This window comes from Tachyglossus aculeatus, chromosome X4 (genome assembly GCF_015852505.1).
Source record: "Tachyglossus aculeatus isolate mTacAcu1 chromosome X4, mTacAcu1.pri, whole genome shotgun sequence".
Lineage (NCBI taxonomy): Eukaryota > Metazoa > Chordata > Mammalia > Monotremata > Tachyglossidae > Tachyglossus > Tachyglossus aculeatus.
Window position 1 is genome coordinate 21,123,578 of NC_052098.1, and position 26,957 is coordinate 21,150,534.

Consider the following 26,957-nt stretch of genomic DNA (forward strand, 5'->3'; position numbering starts at 1 on the left):
TGGTTTTGTTCTCTGTCTCCCACTTTTAGACTGTGAGCCCACTGTTGGGTAGGGACTGTCTCTATATGTTGCCAACTTGTACTTCCCAAGCACGTAGTACAGTGCTCTGCACACAGTAAGCGCTCAATAAATACGATTGATGATAATGATGTGTATCTAGCTTTATTTCTATTTAGTCTGATGACTTGACACCTGTCCACATGTTTGGTTTTGTTCTCTGTCCCCCCCTTTTAGACTGTGAGCCCACTGTTGGGTAGGGACTGTCTCTATATGTTGCCAACTTGGACTTCCCAAGCACTTAGTAATAATAATTTAATAATAATTTGGGTATTTGTTAAGCGCTTACTATGTGCAAAGCGGGGGAAGTTACAAGGTGATCAGGTTGTCCCACGGGGGGCTCACAGTCTTCATCCCCATTTTCCAGATGAGGGAACTGAGGCACAGAGAAGTGAAGTGACTTGCCCAAGGTCACACAGCTGACAGTTGGCGGAGCCGGGATTTGAACCCATGACCTCTGACTCCAAAGCCCGGGCTCTTTCCACTGAGCCACGCTGCTTCTCAGTGCTCTGCACACAGTAAGCGCTCAATAAATACGATTGATGATAATGATGTGCATCTAGCTTTATTTCTATTTATTCTGATGACACCTGTCCACATGTTTGGTTTTGTTGTCTGTTTCCCGCTTCTAGACTGTGAGCCCATTGTTGGGTAGGGACTGTCTCTATATGTTGCCAACTTGTACTTCCCGAGCGCTTAGTACAGTGCTCTGCACACAGTAAGCACTCAATAAATACTGTTGAGTGAATGAATGAACCAGCTAAGTCCATTCCTTGAAACATAATGATACTAACTGTGGCATCTGTTAAGTGTTTACTATGTGCCAGGCAGTATACCAAATGCTGGCGTAGATGCAAGATACAAGATTGGACACAGTCCCTGTCCCACACAGGGCTCCCAGTCTCAATCCCCACTTTACAGATGAGGAAACTGAGGCACAGAGAAGTGAAGTGACTTGTCCAAGGTCACACAGCAGACAAATGGCAGAGCAGGGATTAGATCCCAGGTCCTTCTGTCCTAGGCTCGTACTCTATCCGCTAGGCCACGCTGCTTTTCTATCCATCCTTTTAGTAAAAAGTAAAAAAAGTACAAGTCTATGGCCGACTTGTACTTCCCAAGCGCTTAGTGCAGTGCTCTGCACACAGTAAGCGCTCAATAAATACGATTGAATGAATGAATGAATATCCATCAGCGAGGGGCAATCCCAACCCAGTACAGGCAGGGAGCTCCCAGTCTCGGCCGCTTGATTTAGCTTGAAACCATTTAACTGTTATGGGAAATTTGGCCTTTATTCTTTTTTATTGTTTCTCCAGTCCATCTCACTTCCACTCCTGAGCTTGAGCGACTATGTGACAGATATATTGAATTCCCAAGGGAAGGCAAAAAAGCTGCACAACTGATTGAAAGCAACGCTCAGAGGAGGAAATCCCCTGGAAAATGGAATCCAAAGGACCAGCCCCAGAAGAAGCAATGCAATAAGATGCTCTAAATTCAGACAGCTAAGATCAAGTCTCCTGTGGGCAGGGAGTGCGTCTACCAACTCTGTTGTACTGCACTCTCCTAAGCACTTAGTACAGTGCTCTGCACATAGTAAGCAGTGCTCAATAAATACTATTGATTGATTGATTTAGTAACTCCTGGACAGAATACAACATGCCTTTCCTTGACGTCAATTGAGGCCTTCCCCAGAAGCTGCTTTGGCGAGACTACAAGTGTGTCGTACTTCTGGTACTAGGGGCGATAAAGAAATGATACACTTGAGAAGACACTTTTATTATGTTGCCAATTTGTACTTTCCAAGCGCTTAGTACAGTGCTCTGCACATAATAAGCGCTCAATAAATACGATTGATGATGATGATGATGCACGCGAGCTTCTTGTGGGCAGGGATGGTATCTAACAGATCCATTGTATTGTACTTTTTCAAGTGTTCATTACAGTGACCTGCACAGGGTAAATACCCAATAAATGCCTTGCCTGACTCTTTCTGTTGCATGTTTTTAAAGACACTCCTCTGCTAGGTAGCAATTCGTTTAAAATGACAAGATTCAGAAGCACTGCCGTGTCATCAGAAAAATAACTCGTAGAGTTCCCTCATTACAAACAGTTCAATATTGCTAGTATTACGGGTGAAAAATGCAGGGGCTTTCATTTAACCATGCCCTTCCTCTAATAATAATAGTGATGGCATTTATTAAGCGCTTACTACGTGTAAAGCACTGTTCTAAGCGCGGGGGAGGTTACAAGATGATCAGCTTGTCCCACGGGGGGCTCCCAGTCTTCATCCCCATTTTCCAGATGAGGGAACTGAGGCCCAGAGAAGTGAAGTGACTTGCCCAAAGTCACCTAGCTGACAATTGGTGGAGCCAGGATTTGAACCCATGACCCCTGACTCCAAAGCCCGGGCTCTTTCCACTGAGCCACGCTGCTTCTCTGGACTGGAGTGTCCTTCCGGGCAGGGAACATTTCTACTGACTTCATTACATTAATAATAATAATAATAGTGATGGCATTTATTAAGCGCTTATTACGTGCAAAGCACCGTTCTAAGCGCGGGGGAGGTTACAAGATGATCAGCTTGTCCCACGGGGGGCTCCCAGTCTTCATCCCCATTTTCCAGATGAGGGAACTGAGGCCCAGAGAAGTGAAGTGACTCGCCCAAAGTCACACAGCTGACAATTGGTGGAGCCAGGATTTGAACCCATGACCCCTGACTCCAAAGCCCGGGCTCTTTCCACTGAGCCGTGCTGCTTTTCTGAACTGGAGTGTCCTTCCGGGCAGGGAACATGTCTACTGGATTCATTACATTGTACTCTCCCTAGCACTTAGTACAATGCTCTGCACACAGTAAGCGCTCAATAAATAAAGTGATTGATGCCCACTCAGGAATAATCCTGTCCCCACCACCTTGTCACTCCTGAATGACAGAAGGAACCTGCTGCCCAGTGGTCAGGGTAGCTTCGGCAGCCCTCTGAAATAACTCTAGGATGTTATTCCTGTTAATCCATGATTTTCTGATCTCCTTGAGTTCAGAGTTCTCCCTTCCACTGGCGCTGCCACTCTCAGACTGTGAACCACTTGTAGGATCCAATCTGTGTCTAATTCCCATCTGTACACTCTTTCAGTGTACAGGCCTCCTAATGTGGTAATAACAACGATAAATACTGCAACAACTACTCTTGAGAAGCAGCGTGGCTCAGTGGAAAAGAGTCAGAGGTCATAGGTTCAAATCCCAGCTCCCACAATTGTCAGCTGTGTGACTTCGGGCAAGCCACTTCACTTCTCTGGACCTCAGTAACCTCATCTGTAAAATGGGGATTAAGACTGTGAGCCCCCCGGGGGACAACCTGATCACCTTGTAACCTCCCCAGCACTTACAACAGTGCTTTGCACACTGTAAGCACTTAATAAATGCCATATAAAACAAAAAAAAAATACCCTTGAGACAAAAAAAAGTGAGAAAAATCTTGATTTTTTCTTTCTTATTGGATAGAAACAAAGATATATTCCTTTCAGGTGCAGATGCCACTGAAGGCATGCTAAACTCAATTGCTGGATTAAGTAGAGAATGATTTTTTTTGGACTGTCAGGTGAATTCATTATTCATAAAGTCACCTTTAAATGGGATATGAACATTCCAATAGGGATTGGTCTCAGAGTTTGCAATTGCATTGCTTACTAGTTATTTACACCTTGAAAATACCGATTTGTCTTTTCCGTTTATACCCTATTTTTTCTTCTTCCTCATAGTAATAACAATAATGATGATGGCATTTATTAAGCGCTTACTATGTGCAAAGCACTGTTCTAAAGCGCTGGATTCTTTTACCTATTTGTTCTTCCGTGATACCAACTCTACCATGGTCCTAAAGGTACCACTCCAGACTGCAAACTTCTTGAGGGCCAGGAATATGTCTACCAACTTTGTTATATTGTGCTTAGTACAGTGCTCTACAGACAGTAAGCACAAAATAGAAACATTCGATTGACTGATTACAGTGCAAAGCCAATGGGTTTGGGCAGATTTGCAAATAATAATAATAATAATAATAATAATGGCATTTATTAAGCGCTTACTATGTGCAAAGCACTGTTCTAAGCACTGGGGAAGTTGCAAGGCGATCATGTTGTCCCTCAGGGGGCTCGCAGTCTTAATCCCCATTTTACAGATGAGGTAAAATGCTTTTCTTCTCGCTGCTTCTCTTGGAAATCATTTTCCAAGTACGAAAGTTCCCCGAGGTTAGGGATCATATCTACAACCTCTATTATACTCTCCCAAGCACTTAATCCCTGTAAAGAGTAAGCACTCAAGAAATACTACTGATGGAATGAAAATCATTAACCAACAGATATTCTATTTGAACCTACAAAATTTGAATCAGATCTGCCTACATTACTAGCAATTCTCACTACCCTTCTAAACAGGTTCACTTCCTGTGACTGTTACTTATAATAATGATGGCATTTATTAAGCACTTACTATGTGCAAAGCACTGTTCTAAGCACTGGGGAGGTTACAGGGTGATCAGGTTGCCCCACGGGGGGCTCACAGTCTTAATCCCCATTTTACAGATGAGGTAACTGAGGCACAGGGAAGTTAAGTGGCTTGCCCAAAGCCACACAGCTGACAGTTGGCGAGGTCGGGATTTGAACCCATGACCGCTGACTCCAAAGCCCCGGCTCTTTCCACTGAGCCATGCTGCTTCTACTTATGAAGCTGAGGACAAGAGCATCTTCCTGCAGTAAATATGCTTCAGAAGATCATTTTCTATAAAAACAAAGAGGAAATACAATATACGGGGCATTTATTTTTGTATGTGTATATTTTTGTATATAAAAATCCCAGTAGTTTGATTTTTTCCGTCAGCAACGAATCACATGTTATTTAAAGGATTATAAGGATTTGTGAGGTGACATGCATATTCAATTTTTCACTAAGTTTGCTGCCTTATTTTCAAGACTGTGAGCCCACTGTTGGGTAGGGACCGTCTCTATATGTTGCCAACTTGTACATCCCAAGCGCTTAGTGCAGTGCTCTGCACACAGTAAGCGCTCAATAAATACGATTGAATGAACAGGGCCTAGGGATCAACAAGTTGAATTCCTACTAGACCCAGATTACACGAACTAATGTTGGGTTCCAGGGTGGATTAGAGCAGGAGGGGCAGTAATAGAGGCAGGGTATTAGATGTTCCAATCCAGTAGAGTGATGCCCCATGTTTGTCCCTCGCAACAAGCCCAGAGGAATAATATATGTCCTAGAAATTTATAGGACCATATTCCACAGAGAGAATCAGGTTGATGGCAGTGAGTTTAAGCTCTGCTTTTCTGGCAGGAAACCACAGCGGCTAAACTGCTGCCAATTTTCCACCATTCAACTGAGCGCAGACACTACAACCAACTTCAGCCCCCCCCTAAAAATCAGGGCTCAAATACAGTGTTTGCTCTTTCTACCCCTGCAACTAGAGCTATTGGGTGAGCTTATCTGAGCCTTTATATGTGCCTAACTTTTCTTTGTGGACATATTGTCTTTTGGCTGTTTGAGCTCACCTCCTCCAGGAGGCCTTCCCAGACTGAGCCCCTTCCTTCCTCTTCCCCTCGTCCCCCTCTCCATCCCCCCCATCTTACCTCCTTCCCTTCCCCACAGCACCTGTATATATGTATATATGTTTGTACATATTTATTACTCTATTTATTTTACTTGTACATATCTATTCTGTTTATTTTATTTTTTTAGTATGTTTGGTTTTTTTTTTTTCTCTGTCTCCCCCTTTTAGACTGTGAGCCCAATGTTGGGTAGGGACTGTCTCTATATGTTGCCAATTTGTACTTCCCAAGCGCTTAGTACAGTGCTCTGCACATAGTAAGCGCTCAATAAATATGATTGATTGATTGATTGATTGAGGAATGTAGAGTTGCTTTTTTGTTTTTGCTTTTTTTTTTTAATTCTATGCCCAGAAGCTACCACACAGGTGCTCCAAGTGGGACAACCTGATTACCTTGAATCTACCCCAGCGCTTAGAACAGTGCTTGGAACATAGTAAGTGCTTAACAAATACCATCACTAGAAGCAGCGTGGCTCAGTGGAAAGAGCCCGGGCTTTGGAGTCAGACGTCATGGGTTCAAATCCCAGCTCCGCCAATTGTCAGCTGTGTGATTTTGGACAAGTCACTTAACTTCTCTGGACCTCAATTACTTCATCTGTAAAGTGGGGATTAAGACTGTGAGCCCCCCGTGGGGCAACCTGATCACCTTATAACCTCCCCCACGCTTAGAGTGGGGCATGGACTATGTCCAACTTGATTAGTTTGTATCTACCCCAGTACAGCGCCTGGTAATAATAAAAATAATAATGACGTTATTTGTTAAGCGCTTACTAGGTGCAAAGCACTGTTCTGAGCGCTGGGAAGGACACAAGGTGATCAGGTTGTCCCACGGGGGGCTCACAGTCTTAATCCCCATTTTACAGATGAGGGAACTGAGGCACAGAGAAGTTAAGTGAGTTGCCCCAAGTCACACAGCTGACAATTGGAGGAGCTGGGATTTGAACCCATGACCTCTGACTCCCAAATCCGTGCTCTTTCCATTTAGCGACGGTACATTCAATCATTCATTCAATACTATTTATTGAGCGCTTATTGTGTGCAAAGCACTGTACTAAGCGCTTGGAAAGTACAAGTTGGCAACATATAGAGACGGTCCCTACCCAACAGCGGGCTCACAGTCTAGAAGGGGGAGACAGACAACAAAACAAAACATATAAGCCAAATAAAATAAATAGAATAAATATGTACAAGTAAAATAAATAGAGTAATAAATATGTACAAACATATACACATATATACAGGTGCTGTAGGGAGGGGAAGGAGGTAAGGCAGGGGGGATGTGGATGGGGAGTAGGGGGAGAGGAGGGAGGGGGCTCAGTATGGGAATAGTAAACGGTACATAGTAAGTGCTGAACAAATGCCATAAACATAAACATTGTGCTCTCCCAAATGCTTAATACAGTGTTTTGCATATAGTAAATGCTCAATAAATACAATTGAATGATTGATTTCTCCTCTTTTGAATGGGAAGTAATTTCAGCTCTGAGGGGTTTTATGGAACAAATCTACTAGAAAACACAAAAATCAGTAATCCATTCTTGTTTCTGACACGTTTCCACACCGTACCTCATATTCTTAAATCTACGTGGCCTAGTGGAAAGGGCACGGTCCTTGATTCTAATCCCAGGTCTGCCACTTACCTGTGTGTAGTTTGGGGTGAGTCACTTAACTTCATCTTCTGTACCTCAGTTTCCTCATCTTTAAAATGGGAATGAAATTCTACTGCATCCTACTTAGATTGTGTGCCCCATATGGGACAAAGACCATATCTGACCCAGTCATCTTGTATCTAACCCAGCACGTAATATGGTACGTGCCAAGTAGTAACTGTTTAATAAATAATAATGATAATAATAATAATAATAACAATAATAATAATGGCATTTATTAAGCACTTACTATGTTCAGAGCACTGTTCTAAGTGCTGGGGAGGTTTCAAGGTGATCAGGTTGTCCCACGGGGGGCTCACAGACTTAATCCCCATTTTACAGATGAGGTAACTGAGGCCTAGAGAAGTTAAGTGACTTGCCCAAAGTCACACAGTTGACAATTGGCGGAGCTGGGATTTGAACCCAGACCTCTGACTCCAAAGCCCGGGCTCTTTCCACTGAGCCATGCTGCTTCTCTAGCAGTACTACTGCTATTATTTATTACCCTGAAAAATAAGGAGGAATCATGTGTTGTTAGTAACTTTGTGCAAAATAGAGTCTTCAATTTAATTCATAGTTTAGAAGCAGTATGGGATAAAATCTGATCTCAGTACAAATGTGATGTGACAATGTTGAGGATGAGCTAAGAAAACAAAAGCTTTAAACTTCATTCCCAAACAATCTCAGCACCTGCCTTTAAAAATACATTACAGTTAGTAGATTTTGCTATTGTTTCAGGGTTTGCCTAAACCAGAGCAGATCATATTTGTATGAACCAGAAATGAGACTGGTGGAGGCCTCTGGGAAACAAAATGAATCTCTTAGGAGTGCCATCGCAGCAAGAAATTTATCCGCATTGCATGACCCAAAGGTCTCAAATTGCTCTTTCATTGGATTATTGTTCTACACTACTTAAGCTCACTGAAAAAGCAATAAGGAAAATCTTATTGAGCATTCAAGATAAATAAACAAAAGGAACTGGAACAATGGACACAATGGATTTTAAGCTAATAGTACATTACTGCTTGGTATTTTTAACTGGCAATGGTAGAAACTAATTTTCACTAAATGGTTATTATCTCCTCAACAATTTAGCAGTCAACTATGCCGCACAAAAAGTTTTCTTTAAAAAGTGACCTAATCACAACCTTATGTCATTATACCATCCACCTTCTAATAAATAAATCAAAATATTGTGATACTCCAAAGTTAAGAATTTCATAGGGAGATAAATTACAAATGAGAAAATCATAACTGAACTCAGAATTGTTCTTTATCATTGGAGGACTGAATTTTCATGCTGCTGACAAACCCAGTTTACTCAAATAAATGGCCAAAGGCTAATTAATACAAATGTAGGGATCATGCTCAATGGCTTAAGTAAAAGTGAGCCCACTTTGCATAGGGTCAGTGATGGGAAGAACAAGAAATTCAAAGGAAGACAACACCTCTCAAGTGATCTACTCTAAGAAAAGCGGGAAGTTCAACCTACTCTTAGAATTTCATAGCATCTTTAGGACTAAGCTCACTCCAGTGCTTACAACGGTGCTTGGCACAGAGCAAGCGCTCAACAAATACCATCGTTATTAGTCTCCTTTTTTTTTAGTTTCAAGTAAAATTATCATAAGCCTAAAGATTTGATTATCCTGTAACCCAAGATGAATAAAAGTCAGCAGTGGAATGCCTTCATTAAAAACAAACAAAACAAACCAGCAATAACACAATACTGGGATGTAAAAGACACAAAAGAGCTGGAAGTAATCCTTAATCTACGCACTGTGTTGGTCAGATCCATAGTAGAGTCTCACGTCCAGGCACTACATTTTAGAAAGGATGAGGAGAAAGCGCACTCCAGAGTAGAGAGAAGATTGATTAATGGGCTAGCAAACGGATACTGATGGAATTGGTATTGTTGAAACCAGAGAAAACTCTCTTTAAGCATGCAAAGAGTTTTTACGAGAGAGATCCTGAACGGTTAGTCTCTTTCCACAGAAGACTGACCAAGAGGATATGAGTTTGAATTTAAGCAGGAAATATTGTAGTCAGGAATAATGAAGCACTTTTTCATAATCAGAGTGATCTTGTGCTGGGCCAGACAACCATGATGGTCAGAACCAAACTTCTAACTTGATATATAAGAAAAGATGGACAACCCTCTGTCCTGGAAGTTTAAAATCGCTCCTCCGCATGGAATCAAGGGGCTGGACCAGATGATCTCTGAGGTTGTTCCAGTTATATGTCCTATGACTTTTCAAAGTCTAAGTAGCTCCCAGTGACTAAAATGCCACCTTCCTTCCAATGACCATCCAGTGCGTAAACGCCACCATTAATCTAGTTTCATCTTGAAGATGTAAGAAGAACATCTATACATTTTGCTATTTATATGAGAGGTAGGAGAACCCCTCTGATATTCAACTGGATCAGAACAACATGGTAATATGCCAGAACGCTAAGATGAAGGCTGGGACCTCAAAGGAAGAGAGTGTCAATGGGAAGTGTCAATAGCTATTAATAAAACCACCTTCCCAGGGTGATGACGGCACAGGGAATGACTATTTTTAGGACTGCCCTTGAGGCTGAATGCTAAAATCATACAGTTGAAACACAATAACTCATGACACAAATAACAATTACTAGCAAAACAGCCTAGTAAAGTGTCTTACTCTAATAGAAATAACAAGACAAAAAAGATACACAAATCTGGAGGCACTTGAATCCTTGCTAAAGCGGGTTTAAAGTAAGATGTGCTGGATTGTAGACAAACCCTAAATAAAAACTATGCCTCTATCATGCCTCTAAAGAATTAGGCAGAAAGTGTTTGAATATTTGAGGAGTTACCAGTTTCTTCAGCAGCTAAAAGAATAGCCTCTATAAAGAAATAGCACCCGTTCACCTCCGATGAACTGTACATTTAAAAAAATGTCTGGTTTTAAAACTGAAAATGGACTTTACCAATCTGTGTAAAGTCTATGGAAGCGGCGTGGCTTAGTGAAAAGAGCCCGGGCTTGGGAATCAGAGGTCACGGGTTCTAATCCCAGCTCTGCCACTTGTCAACTGTGTGACTTTGGGCAAGTCACTTCACTTCTCTGGGCCTCAGTTACCTCATCCGTAAAATGGGGATTAAGACTGGGAGCCCCATGTGGGACAAACTGATTACCTTATATCTCCCCCAGCACTTAGAACAGTGTTTGGCACATAGTAAGCACTTAACAAATACCATCATTAATATTATCATGTTTTTTGCCAACAGATAGCTGTTGCATAATGTAAACATAAAATAACTTTTCCTCACTCTCTGGACAGTTTTACAAAGCAGTGCCACCACATTCTCCGATCCCTTTTGGTCAGCAGAGTGAAATGTCTTCTTTACAATGAAGTATGCTGCAAAACGCACTTTAAAATAACAAGACTATCTTAATTCTGGGTCTTTTCCAATTAATTATTTGCTGGGTAAAGTGTTAAAATGTCCTTGGCTTCACCTTAGAAACAACTCTCCCAGCTGGTCATTAACTGCCTGGAAAAGAGCCGAAACATTATTAACTGTTGGTAGTCCACAAACACATCTGTTCTCTATGTGTATTACTAGTTAGCGTTACTATTATTTTTCACTCACAATGTTGTGTTTAGGAAACAAGGTTACTATTACTTAAGGAGATTGACCGCTTTTAAAGGGTCTTGTCTAAACATAATTAACAAGTGGAGGCCAGGATAAACCAGACTACTAGTATAATAGTAATACGAATGATGGCATTTGTTAAACGCTTACTATGTGCCAAGCACCATTCTAAGCGCTGGAGGGGATACAAGGTAATGAGGTTGTCCCACATGGGGCTCACAGTCTTAATCCCCATTTTACAGATGAAGTAACTGAGGCCCAGAGAAGTGAAGTGACTTGCCCAGAGTCACACAGCAGACAAGTGGCGGTGCTGGAATCAGAACCCACGACCTCTGACTCCCAAGCCCGGGCTCTTTCCACTGAGCCACGCTGCTTCTCATCCGTTACCCATCCCAAGAGAACCAAGAGATGCCCGAAAAGGAAGCCGTGTTCACGCGAGTTGAACAGCTAAGTCAAAACCCACCTTGTCAACAAATACAAGCAAGTGGCTTTGCACTTTCATTTGCCGTCTCTACCAAAAGGCCATAGGACGGCTGGGAAAAGGAACACGTGTAAACAAGGTAGACCTAATGATTTCCTAATTACAAAGAAGATATTATCTTCTCATTAATTGGCAAGCTAATTGACCAAAACCCTACAGTTTCACACAATGAGTCCAGTAATCAGAACCTTGGGGTCTCTGCTCCACAGAATTCTCCACACACACACTTCGTAGAGCCACAAAGTTGTCAGTTCTGCTTGATTTGTTTGACTACTGTATTCTACGACAGCTGTCGGAAATAATACATTAGAACAGCTGCTGTGACAGCTACAAGGGGCTTGGAATTTTAATTGGACTCAATGCGATCATGTTTATTTTTCCGAACCGAAAAAAGAATGTACAAGACACTGAAGAAGTCTTCTAAGGACTCTGAATGATATTGTTTCCGTCTGGGATCAAGAAAATGTTAAATTTTCTCTCGGTTCTATCATTCCACTACTATTTTCTCTACCGACTGATAAGCGGTAAAAGAAAAAAAAAAAAAAACGGGAATTATTAAATGCACAAGAAAAGGGGTGTAGAGAACGAAAAGTGGTGAGGAGGACATGTAAATAGCCCTTTGCAAATGCTGGCGGGGAGCAAGAGAAGATCCCATCGTGTCTTAAGGTTTACTCTGGGAGAGAACTTCTTTAGTGACCCGAGCAAGAGCCAACTCAAAATAAAACATCTCATCATGGCTTCAACCCTATCCATAAGTAAAGATTGTGGCTTACTCTCAGCATTAGCCCAGAGGAAGAAGCCCAGGAGCACCACCACTGGCCTGGCCACGTGCATCATCACCAGCATACTTTGGCAGCCTCTTTCTCACTGGCACAGAAGCCACTGCGAGCCTGTCCGGTCTGCAATTTCTCTTGAAGTTCTTTCAGAGCCTGGGAGAGGAAAAGAGAGAGAGAGAGAGGAAATAAACAAGTTTAGCTTTCTCTTTTTTTCTTTTCCAGCAGAATACCAACAAGAAACTGGGCCATTGTGAACGCAAAATAAACAGAAACCATGAGCCATTTGCAAAGGGGAAGAAAATGACTCATAATTTATTCATGAATGGCAGAATGTTGGAGCCCAGGAGCATCTTGTGCCTTCCATGCCATTTGTCCTGTTTTCAGACCAACCTGAAGTCCCTCACCCTTTTCAGACTCAGTGCCACTTTGGGGCAACATCACCATGACTATGAACTGTCAGTTTGAATGAAGCATTAATTGAAGACGCCACTAGAACGGAGCACACCGAGGCTGCGAAACAGATTTAGAAGACTATCGATTTTGCAAAATACAAATCCGGTTAGAAGCTGCTTTCATGGCAGGGGTGGAAATGACGGGCTAATTTGACTTCTCAGCCTAAAAATCATAGGGCTTGCTTTAAAAAAGAATAGACTGTTGGATTCCATCTTAAAAAAATATGAAAAGATAAGCCTTATTATTTTTTACTTGTCAACTTCCCTCCCCCCCACTGAGATTTATAATGCTGGGGGGGGGAGGCTAGAAGTAAAAACAATAAGTTAGCATAGCCTCTCTCACTTAAAGGTATATTTAGATTGCATGCCCTTGGGCAGGAATTCCATCTTCTCTATCTTCTTTATAGCAAGTAATACACTGTTGGTATTCCATAAACGTTAAATGATTATTATCACAGAACCTGCAATAGAGTTCATAAGCAGTTCTCTCTGTTTCCATTTTAGTTTCTCTAAGAGGAACTTCAGAATGTCCATTTTATGCATTTATATCTCCTGCATTGGGGAAACTGGGCACCTCCAATTTGGATATCTTGGAGCATATAAATACAAATACTTTTCTGACAGGTAATACAAGAAATTCTTAAAAATAGCAATACTAAGTCCCTAAAGCAACTCTGCAACTTAATTCTGCCTTAAAAAGAATTGTACTGCATTTGGTTGGTCCAAACCGAACTCAAGCACAGCAAGAAAAAGAGATACCATTCATTTCATTATTATGCAAGAGTGCTTTGCACACAGGCAAGATCAAACCAAAAGGAAGGGGAAAAAAAATTCTAATTATCATTTGATTAAATGAACCCATACAGATATGTACACGGGAGGTATGAAAAGCAAGGTTCAGTTTACAACCCCAGGCGAAGAGTGCCTACCCAAGACAAAAAAGCTGATCAATTGCTAGGAATCGACTGTTGTTTTCAATCTCTACCGCAAAACTACCTCTTGACTCAACCATGGCTACCAAAAGACACAAATCAAAGAAATCTTCAAAAAGCAAATTGCAGAGGACCCCAGCTCTTCTTCCTTTCCTCCCCCGACTCCCCCTTTTCACTGCTAGCATCCTCATGCCAGGATTTCAAATGACAGCAAAGTCCATGAGACATCAGTCCTGTCCGACTCAATTTGTGTCTGTGCAAGCGTATCATAGCCAACTGCTACATAATGACTTCAGTGCTATCACAGAGATGGAGATGTATGAAATGCACTTTCAAGAAAGAAGTGGTTTTGATTTTTCTCCTGCAAGACTGGCGGCATGGCACAGTAAGGCTAAAATGGTTCCAAATAAACCTGCATCATGAACAGAAGTGTTAGTTTTTCTCCATCCCAGACTTGTCTAAAATGGTGTAGATACACAAGCACACTGTAAAAATGTAGAGAATCCTGTATAAATACTGAGCAAAAAAACTGACCCATGCCGAGATCAGAATGAAACAAAAGGAGAATAGCATGGCACAACTATCCATGCGTTCTGTAAACCTAATTTGGGGCTGCCTTCTTCTTCTTTTCTGGTATAAAAAAATGACGAAATCTGGTTGTATATATCCAAAGAGTCCATTGTGGCTTTTATTTAATATAAATTTCATATTTCATATAAATCATATTTATTGAGTGCTTACTATGTGCAGAACACTGTACTAAGCACTTGGGACAGTACAATACAACAATGAGCAGGCACGTTCCCTGTCCACGACGAGTTTACAGTCTGGGGGCAAAATAATTTTAAAATACAAAAACATTCTATGTGTCAACTGGGAGAGCTTATTCACTTGATTTCAGCTCCCTGTAGATGAAGGGCAAAGCAACGAAACATGATAATGTGGAGAAAAACTAAAAGAAGTTGTGGATATTTATAGCCCCACCTCTGACCATCCGTTGCATGAGCTCAGTAAGCTTTTGATACTAGTCATTCTTTTGCTTTATGGGCTCCTTCAATATCTTTCATTGACAGATGCCTGGGCACAGTGAAGCTGATCAAAATGAGAATGAACATCTTTTCATTTTTGCATCGCTAAGAATCCTAAACTAACATCTTAAAATGGCTCCTGGAAAGCAATAATTTTACTTGCCAATTACCCAGATCTCATTTTGGCAAATAGGATGAGTTGAAGGATTCTGAGGATCGACTGTCAGACGTCGTTCTGGTTTGAAGTGTACCAAAGGGTGCACTTGTCAGAAAGGTTAAAATTGACTAAAGTGATCATCCCAATATGATTCCCCTTTCATTGCTTTTCTCTAAGATGGAATTACGGTACTTCTGGTAACCAAATCAATGCACCACTTTGGTCATCTGCTTTCCGTTGTTCGTCTTTTACTACGTGATTGGGAGGGGTTTTTCCTTTCCCTTCTTATTTCAAGACAGCAGAAGTAGAGAGAAAGCAGGCAGACATTTTTAATTTTCTCTCTCCAAGTGCTTTTCTTAAACACTGTTAGTGAAGTCATGCGGAAGACAGCCAGAGCAGATAGAGAAAACTAGGTGCTGTCAAGCGTCTTTACACAGCTCTGCCTCAGCTCTGACCTACAACAACCCTTTACTCTCATTTCTAGACCCCCTGAGAGGCAAGACTAACAATGTTGCCAAACTGTTCTGAATTAGTGGTGATATTACGAGTGCACACATACACCTCTTGTGTACACATACAGACACATACTTTACAATCATCTCTCTGATCTCCCATCCTCCTGTCTCTCCCCACTTCAATCTATACTTCACGCTGCTGCCCGGATCATCTTTGTGCAGAAACGCTATGGGAATGCTACTCCCCTCCTCAAAAATCTCCAGTGGCTACCAATCAAGCTACACATCAGGCAAAAACTCCTCAATCTCGGCTTCAAGGCTGTCCATCACCTCGCCCCCTCCTACCTCACCTTCCTTCTTTCCTTCTCCAGCCCAGCCCGCACCCTCCGCTCCTCTGCCGCTAACCTCCTCAATGTGCCTCGTTCTCACCTGTCCCGCTGTCGACCCCCGGCCCACGTCCTCCCCCTGGCCTGGAATGCCCTCCCTCTGCCCATCCGCCAAGCTAGCTCTCTTCCTCCCTCCAAAGCCCTCCTGAGAGCTCACCTCCTCCAGGAGGCCTTCCCAGACTGAGCCCCCTCCTTCCTCTCCCCTCCATCCCCCCCGCCCTACTTCCTTCCCCTCCCCACAGCACCTGTATATACGTTTGTACAGATTTATTACTCTATTTTACTTGTATATATTTACTATTCTATTTATTTCATTTTGTTAATATGTTTTGTTTTGTTGTCTGTCTCCCCCTTCTAGACTGTGAGCCCACTGCTGGGTAGGGACCGTCATTATATGTTGCCAACTTGTACTTCCCAAGTGCTTAGTACAGTGCTCTGCACCCAGTAAACGCTCAATAAATACAACTGAATGAATGAATGAATGAATCGTATCCTTCTGGGGAATACATTGCTATAACAAACTCAAGGATTCTGTTCCATTCAAAATGAAGAACTGAGAGATTAAAAAAAAAAAACATTTGTATTTAAAACAATCCTTTCCTCTATAGAATTGAAAGTGTTTGACCGATATCATCCGGTATTTGTATTTACAAAGATTCTTTTATCTCAATCAGTCAATCAGTGGGAGGACTTATTGTGTGCAGAGCACTGTACAACAGAATTGGTAGAAAAAATCTCTGCCCTCAGAAGGTTTCAGGCTACTGAAAGTGCCTCACTGCTATTAGAAGTGCCTTACTGACATGACCTCATCAACATTAAGTACAGTGCTCTGCACGCGGTAAGTGCTCAATAAATACGATCTAATGAATTTAAGAAACTCCTGTGGAGAAGATGGGGGAAATAGATGTTTCAAGCAACTTTTCCAATGTCCAACAGGGATATCATCTAGTCCAATCCTCTTTTTATCTTCTCCAGCCCAACAGCATTCAAATAAGATTAAAATCAAGAATAATAATAATGCTAACAATAATAATAATTATGGTATTTGTTAAGCACTTACTATGTGCCAGGCAATGTTATAAGTTTTGGAGTGGACCCAAGCAAATCAGGTTGAACACAGTCCCCGTCCCATGTGGGGCTCACAGTCTCAATCCCCATTTTTCAAATGACGTAACTGAGGCACAGAGAAGTGAAGTGAAGTGAAGTGAACTGAGCCCCTTCCTTCCTCTCCCCCTCGTCCCCTTCTCCATCCCCCACATCTTACCTCCTTCCCTTCCTCAGAGCTCCTGTATATATGTATATATTTGTACATATTTATTACTCTATTTATTTATTTTACTTGTACCTATCTACTCTATTTTATTTTGTTGGTATGTTTGGTTTTGTTCTCTGTCTCTCCCTTTTAGACTGTGAGCCCGTTGTTGGGCAGGGACCATCTCTATATGTTGTCAACTGTACTTCCCAAGCGCTTAGTACAGTGCTCTGCACACAGTAAGCGCTCAATAAATACAATTGATTGATTGATTGATTGAAGTGACTTGCCCAAGATCACAGAGCAGACAAGTGGGGGGGCCGGGATTAGAACCGATGACCTTCTGATTCCAAGGCTCCGCTCTAGCCACTATTCCGTGCTGCTTCTCCCCTTCCTTCGATACCTTCAAAGGAAATTCCTACCCCTTTTGAAGGGCCCAGTGAGCCACAGATCGTACTATATTTCAAGGTGATTGTTACAGTGTAGCAGAATTATAACATGTTTTTCATAATGTTGAACCTAAACTACTTTAATTGCGGCAGGTCCTGAAACCGGTCCCTGACAACTTCCTGACTACACATTTCACACTTGCACCTTGACTAGGTGTGGATCTTAAGTTCTTCTACCTCGTCATTGGCACTGCTTCCTTGCTCAGGAGAAGCAGCAAGGCTCAGTGGGTAGAGCACGGGCCTGTGAGTAAGAAGGACCTGGGTTCTAATCCTGGCTCTGCCACATGTCTGTTGTGCTACCTTATTGGGAAAGTCACTTCACTTTCCCGTGCCTCAGTTACCTCATCAGTAAAATGGGGACTAGAAGGTAAGCTCCATGTGGGACGGGGACCACATCCAACCTGATTAATTCGTTATCTACCCCAGCACTTAGAACAGTGCTTGGCACATAGTAAGCTACTATAATTATTATTAGTTATTATTATTCCTACTGACAAGCTCAGAATTTGCACTGCACAGTGACCCAGAGTTGTCTGGAGCCCATACAATAATGATTGTTGCCAATTTGTACTTCCCAAGCACTTAATACAGTGCTCTGTGCACAGTAAGTGCTCAATAAATACGATTGAATGAATGAATGATGATGCCATTTGTTAATAATAATAATAATAATAATAATAATAATAATAATAATGGCATTTGTTAAGTGCTTACTATGTGCAAAGCACTGTTCTAAGCGCTGGGGGGTATACAACGTGATCAGGTTGTCCCATGTGGGGCTCACAGTCAATCCCCATTTTACAGATGAGGTAACTGAGGCTCAGAGAAGTTAAGTGACTTGCCCAAGGTCACACAGCAGACATGTGGTGGAGCCGGGATTCGAACCCATGACCTCTGACTCCAAAGCCCGTGTTCTTTCCACTGAGCCATGCTGCTTCTCTAGCAGTACTATTGCTATTATTTATTACCCTGAAAAATAAGGAGGAATCATGCATTGTTAGTAACAGAGTCTTCAATTTAGTTCATAGTTTAGAAGCAGTATGGGATAAAATCTGATTTCAGTAAAAAGTGCTTCCTATGTGCCAAACACTGTTCTAAGCACTGGGATAGATACAAGGTCATCCCACATCAGGCTCACAGTCTTAATCCCCATTTTACAGATGAGGGAACTGAGGCACAGAGAAGTGAAGTGGCTTGCCCAAGGTCACACAGCGGACAAGTGGCAGAGTCGGGATTAGAACCCATGTCCTCTGACTTCGGAGCCCGTGTTCTTTCCGGTAAGCCATGCTGCTTCTCGTATATCCAATATCCATATATCCGAGCGTACCTACGGGCATATCTGATGCAACTTAAACAAGGTCACCGTTAGAGGTCTGGGTAAATCATATCCCCAGACAGGTTGTTCAGCATGCCATCTCTTGTTAGCTTAAGTATTGACTGCTTAACTTAAAAGAGTTATCGGGGGCACTCATAAATCCTCTATCTTTCTCCACATGGCCGTGCTGTTATCCCCTTTACTCCTGCCTTATGAAGTTATACCCTTCCATGAACTAAGGATGTTAATTTTACAGAAAATCGTACCACCTTTTCAATAGTGAAGTGCTACTAAAAACATTTACTAGTCGATTGGCCAACAAAAACAACCATAACTAGCACTGAAAATAACTAATCCTATTAACATGATATTTCATGAAGTACCCCTGGTGGGTGGAGAAGAGCAAATAGCGATGAGTACCTTTTATTAACATCACTTTATTTCTTTAGTGGCTCAGCCATCTGAACCTCTAGACAGCAAGGCAAAACCTGCCGGTCTCAGCTCCATAACATTGCCAAGATCCGCCCTTTCCTCTCCATCCAAACTGCTACCACGTAGCAATCACTCATCCTGTCCCGAGTGGATTACTGCATCATCATCATCATCATCAATCACATTTATTGAGCGCTATGTGCAGAGCACTGTACTAAGCTCTTGGGAAGTACAAATTGGCAACATATAGAGACAGTCCCTACACAACAGTGGGCTCACAGTCTTAAAGGGGGAGGCTGCATCAGCCTCCTTTCTGATCTCCCGACCTCCTGTCTCTCCCCACTTCAGTCTACACTTCCCTCTGCTGCCTGGATTATCTTTCTACAGAAACGTTCTGGACATGTCATCCCCCTTCTCCAAAATTTCCAGTGATTGCCTGTCAACCTCCGTATCAGGCAAAAAGTCCTCACTTTTGGCTTCAAAGCTCTCCATCCCCTTGCCCCTTCTTACTTCATGTCTCTTCTCTCCTTCTACATCCCAGCCCACACACACCGCTCCTCTGGTGCTAATCATCGCACTGTGTCCCGTTCTCACCTGTCCCGCTGTCAATCCCTGGCCCGCGTCCTACCTCTGGCCTGGAATGCCTTCCCTCCTCAAATCTGCCAAAAAATCACACTTCCCCTCTCCAAAGCCTTACTGAAGGCTCCCTTCCACCAGGAAGCCTTCCCAGACTAAGCCCTCCTTTTCCTCTGCTCCCCCTCCCCATTTCTCCAACTCGTTCCCTTTGCTCTCCCCCTCTCCCCCAACCACTGCACTTGTGGATATATGTACATATTTACAACTCTATTTCTATTAAAGATGTGCATATATCTGTAATTCTATTTATTTACATTGATGCTATTGATGCCTGTTTACTTGTTTTGATGCCTGTCTCCCCCCTTCTAGAATGTGAGCCCATTGTGGGCAGGGATTGTCTCTATTTTTTGCTGAACTGTGCTTTCCAAACGCTGAGTACGGTGCTCTGCACACAGTAGGTGCTCAATAATTACGACTGAATGCGGGAATGAATGACAGGTAGTATCTGAGCCCTCCTCTCTGCAGAACCTTTGTAGCAACCCACAAACCAAAAATCAAGACCATGCAGATTCAGACTTTTTTAAAAAAATTCCAAAAAGTCCATAAATATTATAGTATATATAAAGGGTACTATGGAAAAAGAAAAAAAAACACTTGCAAGGGCTTCAAAAATCCTTGGTTTATTATTGCTCCGGCTGTGTGATGCACTATGTTAGGATAAGGAAGCCACTTAACCTCTGTGTCACCTATCAAAAACGGATCACTGATTTTTACCTACTACTTCACGGGCAGACAGTTGAGGTTAAATAGTCTTTTAATAGTTGTAAAATAGTTTCAAACTCCTTGAAAGAAGAGCCAAAATGCAAACATCGTTTCATATGGAAAATGTAGTATTTGGAAATACAGACCTTTTGGTTTGTGAAAGAAAGGAAAGTCAGGGAGATGTTTAAGCATGGAGATCAAATTCCCATTGATGAAAACACAGGATCAGAAACACTGGATAAGAATGCCAACTTTTGGCAATCCTGAAATGACATGTCCCTCAGAAGTGATAGATTGCCCCAGGATCTCATAGGAGAAAAAATGACATAGCTGTCATAGGAACTAACCAGAGCATGCATATATTAAAGGAGGGTGTGAGACACACACTTCCTAGACTAATGTCTATCTAGAATACCAATTGTTGACTATGGAAGTCACTATGGGAAAAAATAGTGGAAGTGGAGAGGGAATAGGAGGAAATTAATTTGAACTGGAGTTGAAATAGTCCGAGACAATGCTAGAACAGAAGCAATGCAAGATGAAGCAATCAGGCCTGAGGGACGTGTAATAATAATAATAATAATGGCATTTAACTGCTTACTATGTGCAAAGCACTGTTCTAAGCACTGGGGAGGATACAAGGTGATCATGTTGTCCCACGTGGGACTCACAAGTCTTAATCCCCATTTCACAAATGAGGTAACTGAGGCTCAGAGAAGTTAAGTGGCTTGCCCAAAGTCACACAGCAGACATGTGGAGGAGCTGGGATTAGAACCCATGACCTCTGACTCCCAAGGCCGTGAGCTTTCCACTGAGCCACGCTGATACTTAGGGCATAAGGAATTATTTCTCAGCTCAGAAACTCTTTTTATGGTGACATGAAATACTTGTGTTGGAACAAGAAAGCGTTCAAAACTTCTTAAACTTTCGATGGCTAGGGCCACCCTAAGCCTTTGATGCAAACTGCAGATGATCCCAACACCTCAAGAGTAGTGGGGGAGGACAGAAGACTTTCAATAGAGCATTTACAATATTAGAAAAGTTGTGGCTGTTTCTCACTGAGGACATCTTGCCTGGAACAATAAGGGACCTGAAAATTGTCCTGTCAAACTTTTGTTTAATAACAAACTTTTATTACTCATATTTTGAAACCGTGGAATTTGAATCTATTTTCATTTTTGATTGGTTATATTTTCCAATCTACCTTCTCTCCCAAATTAATACTGTGAACTGTTTGTAGGTTAGAAACCTACAAGTCATCCAACCTAGGTCATGACAGTATGGTCCTTTCCACTTGGAAATTCATTTTTAAAAAGATTGGGAGGAGTGGGACAAGAAGAAGGAGGGAGAGGAGAGAGAGAAGGGGAGATGGAGGGGGGAGAGGAAGAAATTGAGGGGAAGGGGGGAAAAAGCAGGAGCATGGCCTAATGAAAAGAGCAAGAGCCTGAGAGTCAGAGGACCTGGGTTCAATTCCTGGGTCTGCCACTTGTCTGCTGTGAGACATTGGACAATTCCCTTGACTTCTCTGTGCCTCAGTTTCCTCATTCATGAAACTGGGCTTGAATACCTGTTCTCCCTACTACTCAGACTGTGAACCCTCTGTGGGACAGCTATTGTGTCTGAACTGATTATCTTGTATCTAATCAGTGCTTAGTACAGTGTTCTCAAGGAACTTGGTTATTCTCACTAATTTAGTAAACATTGGCAAAGTGCTTTAAAGTTCTATAATTTCTATTAAATTTAGGCCCAGTGCTGGAGGTTTCACTTTAATCCTGACTTTACCACCGGACCTCCATTTCATCTGAGAATTGTACAGCCTCACTGGGCTACAGTCTTCCCATCTTTACTACACAGATGATAGTACTGCTCACATTGTTACTTCAGAGCACAGGCGAATGAAAGAATCAATCAATGGTCTTATTGAGCGTTTACTGCATGCAGAGTGCTGTATTAAGTGCTCAGGAGAGTACAATACAACAGAGTTCATAGACATGTTCCCTGCCCATGAGTTTATAGTCTAGGAGGGCTAAACTGATGCATAGACAGAATGGTGGGAATTCTTGGGCCAAAGAGAATACAAATTCATGTGATCAAAGGAAAAGTAAAAACCACACACACACAAAAAAAAAAACCCAACAACAACAACCCATTGGCAGTTTCATAAACCTGGCCAAAATGCTGGCAGATGTCCAAGTCAAAGAGTTCAGAAGACTAGGTGGTGCAGATTATTAACCAGGAATACATTTTTCAGTTCTGGGAAGTTAATAATTAGAGTAATAACATGCAGCTACATGTCAGCAACAACTTGAGGCCTGCTTATCTTGCAAATTCCTTCCTATTTGTTTTCGGTCATGTTATTCTTTTAAAATTTAGCCAGGACTTCTTGCTGATCCAGGACTGCCAGAGATGGTGAATTCGAAGAATTTAGACAGGGCAGTAATCCAGCTGCAGCTATTTTAGCCTGACTGCACTTTATTATAACATCGCTGATGGCAAAACTACCATATTGGAAGATGAGATGGAGAAGTGCAATGGTTATTTTTCAAAAGCAGTTGGCATTATAAAATGATTTTATAATAAAGTACAAAAACTTCCCGGAGCAATAAAAGCACCGTGCATTCCCCATACTAAAATATGGCATAATAGCAATGAAAAAAATATTTGCACACACTTGCTCTTTTGGAAAATATATTCTATAGCCTTGGAAAAAAGACTCTGTAAAATATTGTCATTTTTATTAGACTTTCAAAAAAACCCCTCTATGAATAAAATCCATAGTGCAGATGCCAAAAGGAGTTAAAAGTCAACAGACACCTTCTGGCACTTTTGGATTCCAGGTCTTCATTTTCTTCTAATTATCAATGGGACTCTACCAAAGTGAATGGGCAACTCTAGATTTAAAAAAAAAATATCGTGCAAATGAATCCACCAAGCTGAAAACTGCAGTTCACTTCAAGCATCCCGCAGTGCATTTATAGAAGTCTCTTTTTCAAGCTATCAAGTGCAGGAATGCAGAATTATTCAGATCTTGCACTCTAGCTCATATCCCTTCAAATGCACGTTCACATATGCTTCAAGTCTACCAAATGTAAAGAGGACAAACTGAGAAAAGATTATGATTTTTCATACTTCCTCTCTATGTCCTAGTTCCTGCTGTAAATTTTTGAGCCCCTAATTGAATACAAAGGCATGATAAATATAAAAGCGGATGCCCAAACAGTCACATAGGCAGGTTAGGAGGTAGGGAAGAACGTTAGTGAGGATTTCACTAACTTGCAACATTGAAATAATTTCAGCATTGTAAGATCTTCATGAAAGCCCCTTACTTTCAATCAATCAGCCAATTGTATTCATTGAGAACTTACTGAACTCAGAGTACTCCAGATAGACACACATAAGATGGAATATCATTTTGACCACAAAGTCCAGGATATGCTTCCAATATATTGATTTGGACAAACTCATTGTTCTCTAATATGAATACCTTTGGTGAAAGATATATTTAGTTTTCTAAATATTCCTAACCTTTATTAAGGGCTTCCCAGCCTCTCTTTTCAACTTACTTTCCCGCCTCCCTTAGATTCAGAAATAATGTGCTACTCTTTCTACTGTTTCCAGCTACTATAATCTCTCCTAGCCTTATAAGTTGACCTAAAATAATTTTGTCTCCCTCCCACATCTCTGACATTTTGTATAAAGACATTACTACTCTACCTTTAATCTCAATGGAATGCAGGTGGTTGGTATTAAACTAGGATAAATCCGCTCTGATGTTTAAAGCAAAAAATGTATGCTTCTGATCCCAGCAGCCATTACACCTTCACTTTTAAAACTGTAACTCTACTTAAGCCTTCTGAGTGGGTGAAAATAAGAATGTGTTTCTAATGCTGCATACATCAAAGACTTTTTTCTGATTCTTTTCACCTAGGAATTGAGACAGTATATCAAAATCCAATAGCCCACCTTCATCTTTTCTCTTTCTAGCATTCACAGTATCTCCAAATGCATGCTTTTCAATAACTCCAAAAGCCCTTTCCTTTTCAAGATTTGGAAGCTGGGACCTGCTGCGATTGAATTGCTGGCTTACCTCCTAAATTAGTTTTCCAGTCTTGGCTGTCCTTTTAATTTCAGCACCTAGCTTCCACTCCAGGACTTCCTCTATTATTGAAGGCTTTTAAAACACCAAGTGCAGCTATACAACTGCTTTTTGTCCTTCCAATAGTCACTTAAATATATTTGATTCTGCTGGCGTCTAACTTCACTGACTTTCAAATAGATAATGGACTGCCATGTCGCACACGGAAAGATGTGCAGCTTCTGCAACTTTTCTACTAGAGAGGGCATAGGGCTCCGTCCCCCGGCTCCCGCTCTCTACCACCACGGTCTTTCTCCAATACATACTAAATCCGATAATTCACATCAATTTGGCTTCTCCTCTAAAACTCTGATTCCAATTAGACCTACGCACTTAGCATCAAAAGAGAAAAACAATTGCCTCTTTTTGGAAGCATTACCTCGATGACATTAGAGAAGCAGCGTGGCTCAGTGGAAAGAGCCCGGACTTTGGAGTCAGGAGTCATGGGTTCAAACCCCGGCTCCGCCAACTGTCAGCTGTGTGACTTTGGGCAAGTCACTTAACTTCTCTGGGCCTCAGTTACCTCATCTGGAAAATGGGGATGAAGACTGTGAGTCTCCCGTGGGACAACCTGATCACCTTGTAATCTCCCCAGTGCTTTGCACATAGTAAGTGTTTAATAAATGCCATTATTATTATTATTATTATAGTCTCTTTTCAATCCACTCTTTAATTGATGTCAACTGATGACAACTGTCAACTGTTAGATGTCAACTGTTCTGGATACTGAGCTCCCAAAGTTATTCTAAACAGTCTATTCTGATTAGTTCATTTGAAGGATGCTTGTTTCGGCTTACGCAGGTATGCATTTTTAGCTAATTATACTTCCCAAGCGCTTAGTACAGTGCTCTGCACATAGTAAGCGCTCAATAAATACGATTGATTGATTGATTGATTGATTGCCTTTGGTGGTAGTAGAGTGATGGATCCTTTACACAGTTCTGTCTCCTCACCCCGCTTTCAGCCTGCCTGGACTCTCCTGGGTCTGCTGTTGGGGCAAACAAGGTTGGGCATTATTAACCCTTAAAATGCTGTGTCTATCAGTCAGGCATCCAGGTTAAAATCAGGTATCTGGTTGATCTCTGAGGCAGGAGGAGTGCGGAACATGGGGCCTGAAGCATTAGTATTAACTGCATAGAACAAGTTTCGCAACATGAGATTGCCACATTGTCAAAATGCGATGGCCATATATACAGTCACCTCATATAGAAATTTTTCATAATGAAATGTGTTCCACAAATAATAATACTACTAATGATGGCATTTGTAAAGCACTATGTGCAAAGCACTCTTCTAAGCGCTGGGGAGGATGCAGGGTGATCAGGTTGTCTCATGGGGGGCTCACAGTCTTAATCCCCATTTTACAGATGAGGTAACTGAGGCACAGAGGAGTTAAGTGACTTGCCCAAAGTCACACAGCTTACAATTGGCAGAGCCGGGATTTGAACGCATGACCGCTGACTCCCAAGCCCGGGGTCTTTCCATTGAGCCACGCTGCTTCTCAAATACACTTAGCCCAGATTCATAGTCTAAGCCATTGAAAGTGTACACAAATAAGTCCACCTAAAGGTACAGTTACCATAAGGAGCCCCAGAGTTGGTGCCAGGAATATATTTCCCCATCACCTCAAATACTAAAGTCTATATTGTCATCTAATTCTGTTACCTAGACATACACTATATAATGAAGCACAGATAGACAAAGAAGTAGAAAACAAAATTAAGGAGGAGCATGTGTTTGGAAGACTGATGAAGCATAATTTCCTGTCAGTGGAGCATCAGGCTTCATACCAAAGTGAAAGCCCTTGTTCCAGTTCCTTGTCCACTTTAGCTTCTAAGAAAGAAGCAACATATAGAAGGGAGGAAGTCAGAAGTGATGTGACCATTAAGAAATCAAAAGAGAAAAATCTGAAGTGGATCACGGCTCTAAAAAAGTTCACCACTCAGAAAGCTAAGGAGTCAAGGGTAAGCTTTAGAATGCTTCTGGGACAATAAAGGAATGGACAACAGATGAGGTAAAGCCTAACGGCATATCTTTTTAATCACTGAGCCAATCATGAATAGTCTTACAATAACAGTAAATGAAATCTCTATTTACAAAACTAAGGGAGTGGAAAAATATCTTGGGCTCAATCCTTTCTCTCCCATTATGGTACCTATCTGGCCTTTAAATTGCACATTCAAGAACTAAATAAGGATGTACTTAAGCTTGACAATGTACTGAACAGCAGTGGTAATGCCCCCATAGACCTTTCAGATAGGTGATGCTTCATATAAATGCTGTGCACCTGCAGGAGGCTTAGTCAAGGGGTAGCAAAACACAAGTTTTCCTAAAAGTGTGGTCCGTTGACAACATAAAGTCCATGTTCTAGGTGAACTGACTGTAGTGACCAGTTTACATAGTCCAGTGTACATTTACTGATTATGGAATTTGCATTTGTT

At 41.7% G+C, this 26,957-nt stretch overlaps 1 protein-coding gene across 42 annotated transcripts in view; it reads right to left on the minus strand.

Annotated features, from left to right (window-relative positions):
• Window positions 1-26,957, minus strand: part of PTPRD (protein tyrosine phosphatase receptor type D) — a 1,852,740-nt gene that overhangs the window by 417,743 nt on the left and 1,408,040 nt on the right. For all 42 annotated transcript variants that reach the window (XM_038769706.1, XM_038769707.1, XM_038769750.1 and 39 more), the window contains one exon: window positions 12,183-12,338. In XM_038769706.1, coding sequence (XP_038625634.1) covers window positions 12,183-12,255 — 73 coding nt within the window. In that variant the 5' untranslated portion in view covers window positions 12,256-12,338. The remainder of the gene's footprint in view (window positions 1-12,182; window positions 12,339-26,957) is intronic.